This window comes from Hypomesus nipponensis, chromosome 8, assembly GCF_054491055.1.
Source record: "Hypomesus nipponensis isolate SF chromosome 8, ASM5449105v1, whole genome shotgun sequence".
In the NCBI taxonomy this organism is placed as follows: Eukaryota; Metazoa; Chordata; class Actinopteri; order Osmeriformes; family Osmeridae; genus Hypomesus; species Hypomesus nipponensis.
Window position 1 is genome coordinate 6,395,658 of NC_140368.1, and position 12,318 is coordinate 6,407,975.

Below are 12,318 nucleotides of genomic sequence, written 5' to 3' on the forward strand. Positions count from 1 at the left end.
TCATAATCAAAACAACTGTAAATACCCCATTGCAAATATATTTATTCAGACAAACCATTATTTCAAGTACATTACTTTGAAATATTATACAATTTGACCTGAACGTTTTTTTTTTTTTAAATCAAATGTAACTTGTTTTTGAAAAATACAGAAATAAGTTTTTCTGATGCCATTATACCAGAACGCATCCCATAATGCATTGAGATGCTACGTCAGAGTGCAGTCTGGCATGTGGGTCACTACAGCTGAGTACTGTATGATGTTTCGCAAAACAAGATCTCTGACATCCATGTCCAGGAAGTTTGAGGCAAAGTGTCACAAACGGAAGGTCAGAGGTTCTAGATATCATGTGTTTGCTTATCAATCTTGGATTTCAAGTGCTCTTTATAAGCTAGAATGTCCATGTTCCACTTGGTGATGGTCTGCTTCTCACACACCCAGATCTCTTGTGCCACCTAGGGGGGTAGAAAGAGGTTACATTCTTCAAGCATATAGTAGCCACCTTTTAAAACAGAACCTTAAACATTTCGATACTTAATATTCCCTATTAGAAACAAAACGACTAGGAAAGGGGAAGATTGCTCTCACTTGCTGGATGAGTCTGAAGTCGTGGCTGACCAGCATCATGCCGCCCTCAAACTCGTTGATGGCGTCCGCCAGGGCATCGATTGTCTCGAGGTCCAGGTGATTGGTGGGCTCGTCCAGGAACAGCATGTGGGGGTTCTGCCAGGCCAGCCAGGCAAAGCACACACGACACTTCTGACCGTCCGACAGGTTCCTGATAGGGCTCACCTTGAGAACCGAGGAAAAGATCAAACTACATACAAAATACACAAACTAACCATTGCTGATGCGCTCCTACTCCAAAAAGCTTTGGGTCACCTAGGTGGCTACTCAGTGGAGGTTATTCCTGGTTACACATCAAGGTCAAATCCCCACCTGTTGTTTTCCAGTCAAGCCGTAGCGGCCAATGATCTTCCTCATCTCCTCCTTCTCCTTGATCTCGGGGTAGCACTTCATCATGTACTCCAGAGGAGACAGGTCCAGCTCCAGCTGCTCTGTGAGGTGCTACAGGCCAGAGGCCTCCTGAGGTTACTGAGAGCGTCTATCATCCACAGTGAACGTCAACACCCTACATCACTACATGCCGCTGTGCCGGGCAGGAGAAACACCCTTCTGGTCTCAGTGACGAAGAAGCAGGACTCAAAGCACATAGCTACTGTAAACTGCGGTAAATCGTGTGTGTACGACCATGTTTCAGTGCTGTTCCTACCTGGTGATACCTCCCAATCTTGACGTGAGAGTGTTTCCTAATCATGCCATCCGTGGGAAGGAGCTGGAGAGACCAGGGGAGAGACCAGGGGAGAGACCAGGGGAGAGACAAGGGAAGCATACCACACTGTTCAAACACAACCTCTGAGAAGGGATCCTTACAGGTGAACTCAACTGTTTTGCTGTCGTGCTGCTGGCCCTCCTACCTCCCCCATCAGCAGTTTGAGCAGCGTGGACTTCCCCGCCCCATTGGGTCCCACCAGGGCCACTCGTGTGTCCAGATCAATACCAAACTCCAGATTCTTGTATATGTGAGGCTGGGATGAGACATAGGAGAGAGGTTTGTTTCAGTCAATCTTGATTCCCCTCATAGCCGTTCATAACAGTGAACCACAGTTCATAAGACAGGTGGATGTGGCGGGAGAACATCCAGTCTAGGTGCTCCGTCCCTGGTGATGGGTGTGGCGACCCAAATAGACTCCCCAAACGCACCCTTACTCACAGTGTTGTCGCTGTACTGGAAGCTGACGTTCTGAACCATGATAACCGGAGGAGGAATCTTCCCACAGGGAGGAAAATACAGTGACAGAGTCTGAGGGAGGAGGAGAGACAGAGAAGACGTTGTGGTAAATCGCTAGACGGAGACACTGCCTTTAGCTTCACGAGATGCTATGAATGAGATCTGGTGTGTTTGTTGGCGTCCTCCAAGAGGAGTTGCTGGCTGGATGAGGGTCTCTTGCCTTGTCACTCACTACTCGTTCAGTCAGGCCTGAGGCCACCATCTTCTGCAGTGTCTTCTCTTTGCTCTGCGCCTGTCTGGCCAACTTAGCAGAGCCGTGACCAAACCTGGCGATGTAGTTCTACCCAGAGAAGAACGCAGAAGGAGGGGAGAGTGCATGAGACAGGGGGAGTGCATGAGACTGCGATAATTACACAGATAAAGCAGGAGAATGAGAAAACGTGTCAGATATAAGCTCTCCCTGTTGATGGCCTTGTCAGAGTGCATCAGCATAACGTATCGCAGTGTAATACATATTGTAGCCACAGGGTGGCGGCCTTCACCTTCATGTGTGATATCTGGTCCTGTTCCCAGTTGAAACGCTTCATCTGGTTCTCCTCTAGCTCCTCCCTGGTCTTTATGTACTGGTCGTAATTACCCTGCCATTCAAAATAGACACGCTTGGTCATCCAAATGAAGGGACCCCCCCCCCAGGACAAGACCGTCAGTAGACAGCGAGACACGTGGTGAAGCAGGCGGCCGTATATGGTGCAACCACAGAGGTCTTACTGTGTAGTATTTGAGCTTCCTCTGTTGCAGGTGGATTATGTTAGTGCACACACCGTTCAGGAAGTCTTGAGAGTGAGAGATGAGCACAAGGATGCGCTTGAACCTGATAGGGCAACAAGGAACACGCAAAATGGATGACACGAACACTGACAATCACACAAAAAGATCTCAGAACATTCTGCATGTTGGCGGTTGACCAAAGAAACACACACACCCAGAGTAGGCTGGATTGAGTCAAATGTTATCCGACTGATTCAACTCATTCATATTTAACATTTAAAATACCCAACCGTTGGTGTGGAGATTGCCCGGGCCTCTCTCCCAGGGGTCCCCCAACACGAGAGCAGCTGCTGGGCGGGCGACAGACTTACGCCTTGAGCTCCTCCTCCAGCCATACACAGGCGTCCAGGTCCAGGTGATTGGTGGGCTCGTCCAGCAGCAACATGAAGGGCTTGATGAACAGGGCCCTGGGGGGATCCAGACACACACTCAGGACGGGACAGAAGCAACTTTATAGTATGTTCTAGTTCAAATGGTAATCTATTTCTGTTCCATTCTCTGAGATTGACACTTGGTACAACTGTTTTTGTGCTCCATGAATGGAACAGTGACTGATGATCTGTACTGGTACTGTGTCAGTATAGTGCTTAGGGTACAGACAGCCTAATCTTACCAATTAAGAGGATCAGAAGGTACAGTTGGAGGGAGCATCACATTCACATAGCTCAGGTTACACTGTACAGCGTGAATGTTTTCAACTGAAAAGCAGAGCTTAAAAGTAATAACTGGAGTCTGGACGGTTTGTGGCAACCACAAGTACAGGGCTCGCAACCAACTTTTTTCCTCACTGTCTCAGTACCGTCCCAAAAGTTAACGGCAAAGTAAAGCAACACAGTGAACAAATGTGTTCCCCACATAATGATCACAGTAACTTACATCACCAGCATCACTGTGTTGCTTTATAAATGTCCAGACTGTAATATACAGGGGGAACCACTTTTCTCAGACCTCCAGGGAAATCCGTTACCCCTGATTACACCATATTTTCCCCTACCTGGCCAGAGCCACCCTCATCCTCCAGCCTCCACTGAAGTCCTGGAGCTTCTTGTGCTGCATGGAGGCGCTGAAGCCCAGGCCGTGGAGGATCCTGGAGGCCCGCACCTCCGCCTTGTCTGCATCCAGCTCCTCCAGGCGCTCATACAGATCCATCAGCTTCTCACACTCGGCTGGGCTCCAGAGAGGGAGAGACGTGTGTCACACTATGCTGACAAGCGGTACACTTGTAGGGTGGCTGTCAAGATCATGTCCACCATATGACTAACCGTATAAATGTAACAACAGTGTTCTTCATCATGTCAGAGTTTTCCATTCAAGTTGTCCTACTTTGTTTTGCAGGGACAATGTTGTTTAAAATACAACCGTGTACATTTGGCAGACGTTTAAAAAAAACGCTGTAACTCACAGTCTTCATGTGCCAGTCTCTCTGCCTCCTTCTCCAGCATGATCCTCTCCTGGTCCACTTCCATCACACACTGCAGGGCCGTCTTGTCGCTGGGCGCCATTTCCCGGGTCAGGTGGTAGATGTCTATGTGCTCAGGGATGGGGATCTCTCTGTGACCAATGGCCGACAACAGCATGGACTTCCCTGTATCCCATACCACACACACAGGCACGCCACACGTATACATGAAGAAAACCCATGACTCATGATAGTGAGCTATCATGCAGATCATATAATTATCAGCTATTATACACACGCCCTCTATTCAGGAGTGTGTGTTATTTAATCGGATGGAAACTGACAGAGCTCATGTTCGATTGTCAAAGGTGGGGATCAAACCACAAACATGAAACCGTTAACAAAGTACCTGTGCCGTTGAGTCCGATGAGGCCATAGCGTCGTCCAGAGTTGAGTTCCAGGCTGGTGTCGCTGAGCAACTCCTGCCCGTGGAAGGTGAGTGAGAGGCTGCTGATGTGGACATCAGTGCTGTTGGGGTGAGATGCCAGCACCCCCGTCACCGCACGCGCCTCTGTCTTCCTCAGCTCAAACTCATCCAGTTCCTGAGCCAGGCCAGCCCCCCCTGCCAATCAGAATAGTCTTGTTGACTATTGAGCGCAAATTTCTAGTTAGTGTTAGAAAGCATTCCTTCCACCCGATCCAAGCCACATACTGTACACACACACTGACACAGAACAAATGCTAGTAATTGATGCAGATTAGTGAATCATTTGAATGATCGACATACTTTTTTTCTCTCACCATTAGTCTCTGCTCCGTTCTCCCGGTTTTTCGTTTGTTCACTCTCCTCGCTCATCTCGTCTGGTTTTTTAGTGCGCTGGCGAGCCTTCGCAGCCTCCTTCTTCTTCACTGCCTTCTTCTTGGCCAAATCTGACGGCATTGTTGCTGGAGGGAAAACTACAGTCAATGAAAGCGGCCACGAGCTACAGATCTGAATCTGGGGTGAACACATTTTCCATGTAAAAATAGTAAATGGTGTTGACTGAGTTTCTGGTGAACATAACATTGTTTGGGAATAAACAATGAGGGAGACAATGTTGCCAGTGGCCCAACAATAACTCTTGTTGTCAAAGATAGGTCTACTTTTCTGTATTTTGAGTAGGGGTGTGCGATACAGCAAAATTTGGTATTTATCCAATATCAAGTAAATACAGGGCCAGTATTGCCAATACCAATACTGATTCTTTTTACTTAGAAACCTGATGATTGTGATCTTAATAAAACACAGGACAAAGAGTTTTGTCAAAAATACTGTTAGAATAGTGTGTTGCTGGGTCATGTTACTGCACGTGCACGCCAGTGTCTTGCCAAGACACTTATCCCTGCCAGGATTTGCATCCCCTGGCCGCAGATACTGCGGCTACACATTATATCAGGCCGTCTTTTCACCTGATATAATGTGTACCCCCTCCCCTAACATGCAAAGGGTCTGTCCTGCCATCATGTGTATTATTTTATGTGTTATTTTGGCCACAATGAACAACCTGAGATAATATGGAGATGTCTGCTCTTTTCTAGCAAAAGTTACCGAGGGGATACACATAATATCAGGCTGTATTTTCACCTGATATTTTGAGTAAATTGATCAGTTCATCATGGTATGAACAATATGCCGCAGTTGACTTCAAACTAAGCAAACGCAGCGACTTCAGGTGTAATTTTGCATGGCCTGATAACAGCGCAGTACAGTTACCTTTCAGCTAGTTATGGCGGCGGAACATACGCATATACACTGCAAACCAGCTAGCTATAGATGGGCTGGCACCCTGGCAATAAAAGTCATCACACGTTTTATCAAAATAAAACAAGTGTTAGTCTTCCCAAACAAAACATAATGTCTGGGTCTGTGTATCAGAAATATCCTCTCATTATTTGATAAAATAGTATGGCTTGGATCTAGATGTGTCCAGCTATATCCATGGCTCAAGCTAGCAAGCTAGCTTTCTAGTGTCTAACATTTATTGAGATTGCAGTGTATGGTCGGGACACAACTCAGATTATAACCGCTAGGGTCAATACATATATTTTTTACATATCGTCGTTTATAACATTTAAAGGTTTTCCGAACTCACCTTACTGTCAGGTTCTGACGGTATTTGTTAACACTGGCGCGGTGTGGCAGTGTTCACTTTTTATTGCTGGGTGCACGCCGCCACTCAGTGACTTTCTGTCAGTAGCCAGACAGACCATATTTGGCATGGGGCGGTGAGAATGTACCTCTGCCAGCCTGCCTCTGTAATTACAATAATAGAGAAGGTAATTACAAAACATACAACATAATAACCGATGTATATGGCTAATGGATGTAAAGAAAGTAATGGAATGGGCTCTAACGCTTCCCTTTTTGAATTGCATCACATCATTTAGGACCTTAGTCTAACATGCAGACAGAATTGACAGCAAAAAAATATTTTCTTGTTCATATAATAGCAAGTTATACTTTAACTTCTTTGAAGTCTAGAGGACATAAGGTTCAAAATACAAGCATCAGTTTTTCAATCATACATAGCTACAGTATAATCTTTTTTCTGGACCCTTAAAAACGGTTAGATGATGACGTGTCTGCCAGGTTTTGCTTTTGCCTACTACTGTACTGGCCACCCATGCAGGAGCGCAATTAAACTTCCCAGCCGGTGGATGTAATGCACACCATGCAGCAGAATGGTTTTCATCAGTAACTGAAGCTTTTCTTGAACCAGGGATCTTACCTCATTTTTCGATTGAATGGCTATCAAGTAATTGTTTACTTGATGTTGCCGTTGAAAACAAAGCTACTGTACTGCATTTGAGGAAGTTAGTGGTGGTAATGTGATGGAAAGAAGCTGCATCAACATGGATATGGCTAGCAACTAGCAAGCTAGCCTCAAGTTACCGAATCATGTTAGCGGACATTACTTAACGAAATTAATGACAATCAATGTTTTTGGTCTGACGCTGTCGCCTTCAGGAGTGTTTTACGATCAGAAGAACATGGATGTCGTTAACTGCTTTCTCAAAGATGAAGACGTCTTTTGGCTTTGCCTACAGTAGTTGAGCCTTGCTGGAACCTGTGTTCAGACTCAACAAAGGATATACAATCATAGTTAGCTTGCTTACTAGTCTGTGACAACCGTTTGCTGTGAATGTTTTATCCGTAGGAAATATACATTGTATTGGTGACTGCAATAGGCATTATATTTTCCAATTGGCAAACAGTACTCGCCATCATCCGTCGTGTCTTGGAATTGTAGGCTATAGCTGCTGCTAACTAGCTAGCTTTAGCTAGCGAATTTCTGCCAAACCAATCATTTTTGTTGTGTAAGTAATACAGTATAGTGTATACATCATTCGCACTAATTGTAGGCCTCTATTACTGTGGTATTGGCTTTTGGAATTTGATTGTATTTGCATATATAAGGTACAAGAGTCTTAACCATTGAATTGTGCCATTTCTTTAAGGCTGCAGTTATTAAGTGAAATTGAAATTATTATAGAACTTTATTTTCCAGACGAAGAATGTCACAGCTTTTTTTTTTTTTTTCATAGCTTTTTACCGTCATTGGTAGCAGAATAAATTCAAAACATAAAGTATCAAGGAATCTGAAGAGTCAACCCATGTTTTGGGAAATTACTTTTGTTTCTTCTTCTGAGAGATACACACTGGTGACATCCAACTAACCTAACTGCATACTGAAATCCAGCCAGGACTATGCGCCTCTCATCCTTCCTGGCCGTGTTCAGGCCTGCGCTGCCCCTCATCCTGGGCCTCTCTTTGGGATGCAGCCTGAGTCTGCTGATGGTCTCCTGGACTCAGGGGGACACAGATGACTCCTGTGTGGATGAGCTGGGAAATGGGGGTCTTTTCCTGGGCAGCCATAGGGGAGACCCAGAAGGTGACAGCAGGGATGATGGTGGTAATGAGGACTTCCAACCACGAATTGTGCCTTATCATAAGGATCCCAACAAACCCCACAAAAAAGTCCTCAGGTAAGTGGATACACAACTAGGACAACTTCGCTCAACATCCAGTCCCAACACAGTAGACGAGCCAGTCTGTGAAGATAGTTTTCACGGAGGCAGTTGCTGGGATATCTGTAATTTCACTGAACACTAATGCAACACAGGACTTTTTTGATATTTGAATGACGAGCCCTGCAGATGGATCGCAGAAGCACCTCCCTTGGTCTGATTCATTCCCAGGGACTTAGCCTATGCTGTTTGTTCACCCGTTTAATAGACTTAGGCCTATGTTTTTATCCCCCCACCCCAATGCCCCCTCCTCTTACAGGGTAAAAACCTGTGCCTAAAGCTATCATTATCCTACATTTTCTTGAAGCGATACTGTTATTGTAAGTGGATGAAACTATTTCAAGATTTGTGACATTAGATGGTAAAAAAAAAAAAACATCCTGCTTTGCTGACTTTTTACCTTTCATTTATTTGTTAAAAAATAACATGGTTTTATAATCCCATTGCCTTACTTCTCTCTGAGCTACCTTCTAAAGCTGATTATTAGCTAGGGCAGTTATAATTAGTGTAGCATCTGAAGAAGACCCCACCCTTAGACTTTTTTATTTACTGTTCTCTAGAAAGCCAAGAGGTTCAGATGGACCCTTTATGATTTTGCCCTCCAAATATTCTGCCATTGTCCCCAAAAATTGTGTACATTATAAAAAGCCTGATAATTCCGTCCTAAATCTTAAACTCCTGTAGAATTAGTGGTAAGTCCAGGGGTCCTGTGATGAACTTAGTGACCTACCCAGCCATCTGGTCAAAAGGACACAATGCACCCATACACAATTTCCTATATTAGTTTTAAGTATTTGTTTAGTTAAATTCCACATTCCAAACATCTCTGGATGATAAATGACTATGACCATAAGGTGTCTTATTTAACTGAAGTCTCTGAACCGCCGTCTCCGACGCCTCCCCCCCCCCCTCTGTGCCTGGCAGGACCCGCTACATCCACACAGAGCTGGGCATCCGAGAGCGCCTCCTGGTGGGCGTGCTGAGCTCGCGGGCCACCCTCGGCACGCTGGCGGTGGCGGTGAACCGCACCGTGGCCCACCACTTCCACCGCACCTTCTTCTTCACCGGCCTCCGCAGCACCAAAATACCCCACGGCATGACCGTGGTCGCCCACGGCGACGACCGCCCCGTCTGGCTGATGTACGAGACGGTCCGCCACCTCCACCAGAACTACGGCTCCGACTACGACTGGTTCTACCTGGCCCAGGACGACACCTACATCCAGGCGGAACGCCTGGCGGAGCTGGTGGGGCACCTGAGCGCCGGCCAGGACGTCTACATGGGCCGGGCCGAGGAGTTCATCGGCGGCGAGGAGAAGACGAGGTACTGCCACGGCGGCTACGGCTACCTGCTCTCACGCAGCCTCCTGGCCCGCCTGCAGCCTCACCTGGACACCTGCCGGAACGACATCCTGAGCGTCAGGCCCGACGAGTGGCTGGGGCGCTGCATCATCGACTTCCTGGGTCTGAGCTGTGTGGAAGTGCACCAGGTACCATCAACACTCAGCTACAGAAGAGATGGAGGATAGTAGAGCTGTGACCAATACTTCAAGACAGAGAAGACAGAATATGTTCCTGAGGTTTTTTGCCCAATAAGTCAGGATCAGATGTAGATGGCAAAATTTTTTATCCAAGACTGTATACGTCATGATTCCCTTTTGTGACACTTGGCTACTTTTGCTCCCACCCCCTATCCTGTTTGCCCCTCGTTCCACAGGAGATGACATATCGGTACTTTGAGCTGGGGAAGAACGCTGACCCAGAACGCGAGGACAGCGTCCAGTTCAAGAATGCCTTCACAGTGCACCCTGTGTCTGAGCCCAGCCTCATGTACCGCCTGCACAAGCGCTTCAGCCAGATCGAGCTGGACTGGACCTACCTGCAGATCCAGCAGCTGCAGGTGACACATCACAACAATCACTGTCTTCACAGTCTGAATCCCTCTTATCACATTCCACTGAATACATTTGATCCGAATCACCTTTATCAGAAACAGAAAAATGTTCAGAATCAGAATCTAGATACATACTGTATATATGTATGATATTTATTGCGACCTATTAGATGTTATATGTATCAACAATGATAGTGCATACACTGTATAAAACGTGTCTGATTGAGGTTGTGTGTGTGTGGTCAGGTCCAGATCAACAACCTCAGTGATCTGACTCCTGAGGGGAAGGCAGGGGCCACCTGGCCCATCGGCGTCAACCCCCCCTTCACGCCCAAGACCCGCTTCGAGGTCATCAACTGGGAGTACTTCACCGAGGAGCACATCTACGCCTGCTCCGACAGCTCCCCCAAGTGCGAGCTCCGGGGGGCCGACCGGGCGGACGTCACCGCCGTCCTGGAGACGGCCGTGGAGCGCCTCAACGAGCGCTACCAGCCCCAGCTCCGCTTCCGCAAGCGCCGTCTCCTCAACGGGTACCGGCGCTTCGACCCCACGCGGGGCATGGAGTACGTGTTGGACCTGGCCCTGGAGGCCTACACCCAGAAGGGTCACAGCCAGGTGATCAGCAAGCGGGTCAGCCTCCTGCGCCCCCTCAGCTCCATCGAGATCATCCCCATGCCGTACGTGACGGAGGCCACGCGGGTGCAGGTCATCCTGCCCGTCACGGCCCGCGAGCAGGACTACGTGGGGAACTTCCTGGATATGTACGTCATGAACACGCTGGACACCCACGACAACGTGCTGCTCACCTTCCTGTTTGTGTACGACCCCTTCGACGCGCAGCGCGTCAGCCAGGCCGACGTGTTCGCCGGCGTCAAGGCCATGATCGGGGAGGTGGAGAAGCGCTACGGAGACGTGAAGATCCCCTGGATCAGCGTGAAGACGGAGGTGCCTTCGCAGGTATCGGCCCATATTGGCTGACCTGTTATCGGGTCATCTGTAAACCACCAAAATAACAGTTTACGTCGATTTTGAGGCACTCGTCTCATATTCTGAGATATTATTATGTATTATTATGTTACTAACCGGTTAAGGAGTTATGTATTAAGGCATATGAGACCGAAATGTGTTTCCCTCGTCCCAGGTAAAGCTGATGGACATCATCTCTAAGAAGCACCCAGTGGACACACTCTTCTTCCTGGCCAGCGTGTGGACCGAGATCAACGCCGACTTCCTCAACCGCTGCCGCATGAACGCCATCAGCAACTGGCAGGTGTTCTTCCCCATCCACTTCCAGGAGTTCAGCCCCGCCATCGTCTACCGCGACCAGCCGCCCTCGGCCCCCTCCTCCTCCTTCTCCTCCGAGGCGCTACGCGACGGGCGCTTCGATCGCCACGTCTTCGAGGAGGCCTGCTTCTACAACGCCGACTACATGGCCGCCCGCACCAAGATGGCCGCCGACATCCTGGACAACGACGAGCTGCTGGAGAGCATGGACGTGTACGAGATCTTCGTGCGCTACTCGGGGCTGCATGTGTTCCGGGCGGTGGAGCCCGCGCTGGTGCAGAAGCACGTGAGGAGGGAGTGTAACCCACGCTTCAGCGAGGACATCTACCACCGCTGTGTCCTCAGCAACCTGGAGGGCCTAGCCTCGCGCTCTCACCTGGCCATGGCTCTGTTTGAACAGGAGCAGGCCAACAGCACCTAGAGGTGGAACACTACACACACACACACACACACACTCTGAGGGAGATAAGCTGCCTTCTGTCTGTATGACCCTGTTTGGATGATCTAAAAGTGAAACTTTTCTTCCTGTGCTGAATCCAGGGGGTAAGCTAAGCTAGCATGCTAGCCAGGGGCTAGTTATCTGACTGACATGGGCCGAGAGTGAAACATGGAACTACGACGAGCCTTTTAAGGACAAGAGGGCCCATCCCTGGACATAACTCTACAGAGAGCTCCCATTCCAGAGAGATCCTGGGGTTTGGAGTCCAGGTGCTGTTTTTCCTGCTGCTGAATGAACAATGAACAGCATTGACCATGAGTGACAGCACCAATATGTGTTGCCTTGATAGAAAGAACGAAAGAAAAGGGGGTGAGGGGGGGGACCTTGAGCCATATGTCTTCCTTCATGATTGTGTTGATCTTATTGATTATAGTCTGTGAGGAGTTTATTCTGTTGGTTCTACTGGGATTAAATAGAAGCCATCGACTGTCTACCTGTTTCCCACCTGTTTTTAGTGCCGTGTCATTAAAGACAGCTGAATGTCCCCTGGCTCATGTCCTCCAGTCCTACTAACGTTCAGGGTTTAGCTGAGTCATTGTATTGTCTCTCTCTCTC

General features: G+C 48.0%; 2 protein-coding genes across 4 annotated transcripts; one reads left to right on the forward strand and one right to left on the reverse strand.

Moving 5' to 3' along the window:
* Positions 1–22: 22 nt before the first annotated feature.
* On the reverse strand, positions 23–6,292 carry LOC146274911 (ATP-binding cassette sub-family F member 2). 2 transcript variants are annotated; one of them, XM_084702745.1, is made up of 16 exons: positions 6,152–6,288; positions 5,773–5,845; positions 4,821–4,964; positions 4,429–4,641; positions 4,023–4,205; positions 3,615–3,786; positions 2,932–3,027; positions 2,561–2,663; positions 2,335–2,430; positions 2,013–2,132; positions 1,775–1,864; positions 1,479–1,589; positions 1,274–1,336; positions 940–1,068; positions 589–792; positions 23–455 (listed from the first exon to the last, which is right to left on the reverse strand). In XM_084702745.1, the coding sequence occupies exons 3-16, from the start codon at positions 4,957–4,959 to the stop codon at positions 339–341; spliced, it is 1,836 nt and encodes a 611-aa protein (XP_084558871.1). In that variant the 5' UTR covers positions 4,960–4,964; positions 5,773–5,845; positions 6,152–6,288; the 3' UTR covers positions 23–338. The 2 variants fall into 2 exon arrangements, with proteins under 2 accessions (XP_084558871.1, XP_084558870.1); XM_084702744.1 differs by lacking the exon at positions 5,773–5,845 and having other exon boundaries at positions 6,152–6,292.
* A 19-nt stretch (positions 6,293–6,311) lies between these two features.
* chpf2 (chondroitin polymerizing factor 2) lies at positions 6,312–12,194 on the forward strand. Of its 2 annotated transcripts, none has more exons than XM_084702743.1 (6): positions 6,312–8,045; positions 9,012–9,576; positions 9,804–9,986; positions 10,227–10,937; positions 11,122–11,687; positions 11,805–12,194. In XM_084702743.1, exons 1-5 carry the CDS (start codon positions 7,768–7,770, stop codon positions 11,683–11,685), a joined length of 2,301 nt encoding a protein of 766 aa, XP_084558869.1. In that variant the 5' UTR covers positions 6,312–7,767; the 3' UTR covers positions 11,686–11,687; positions 11,805–12,194. The 2 variants fall into 2 exon arrangements, with proteins under 2 accessions (XP_084558869.1, XP_084558868.1); XM_084702742.1 differs by having other exon boundaries at positions 6,312–7,376; positions 7,760–8,045; positions 11,122–12,194.
* Positions 12,195–12,318: the final 124 nt, after the last annotated feature.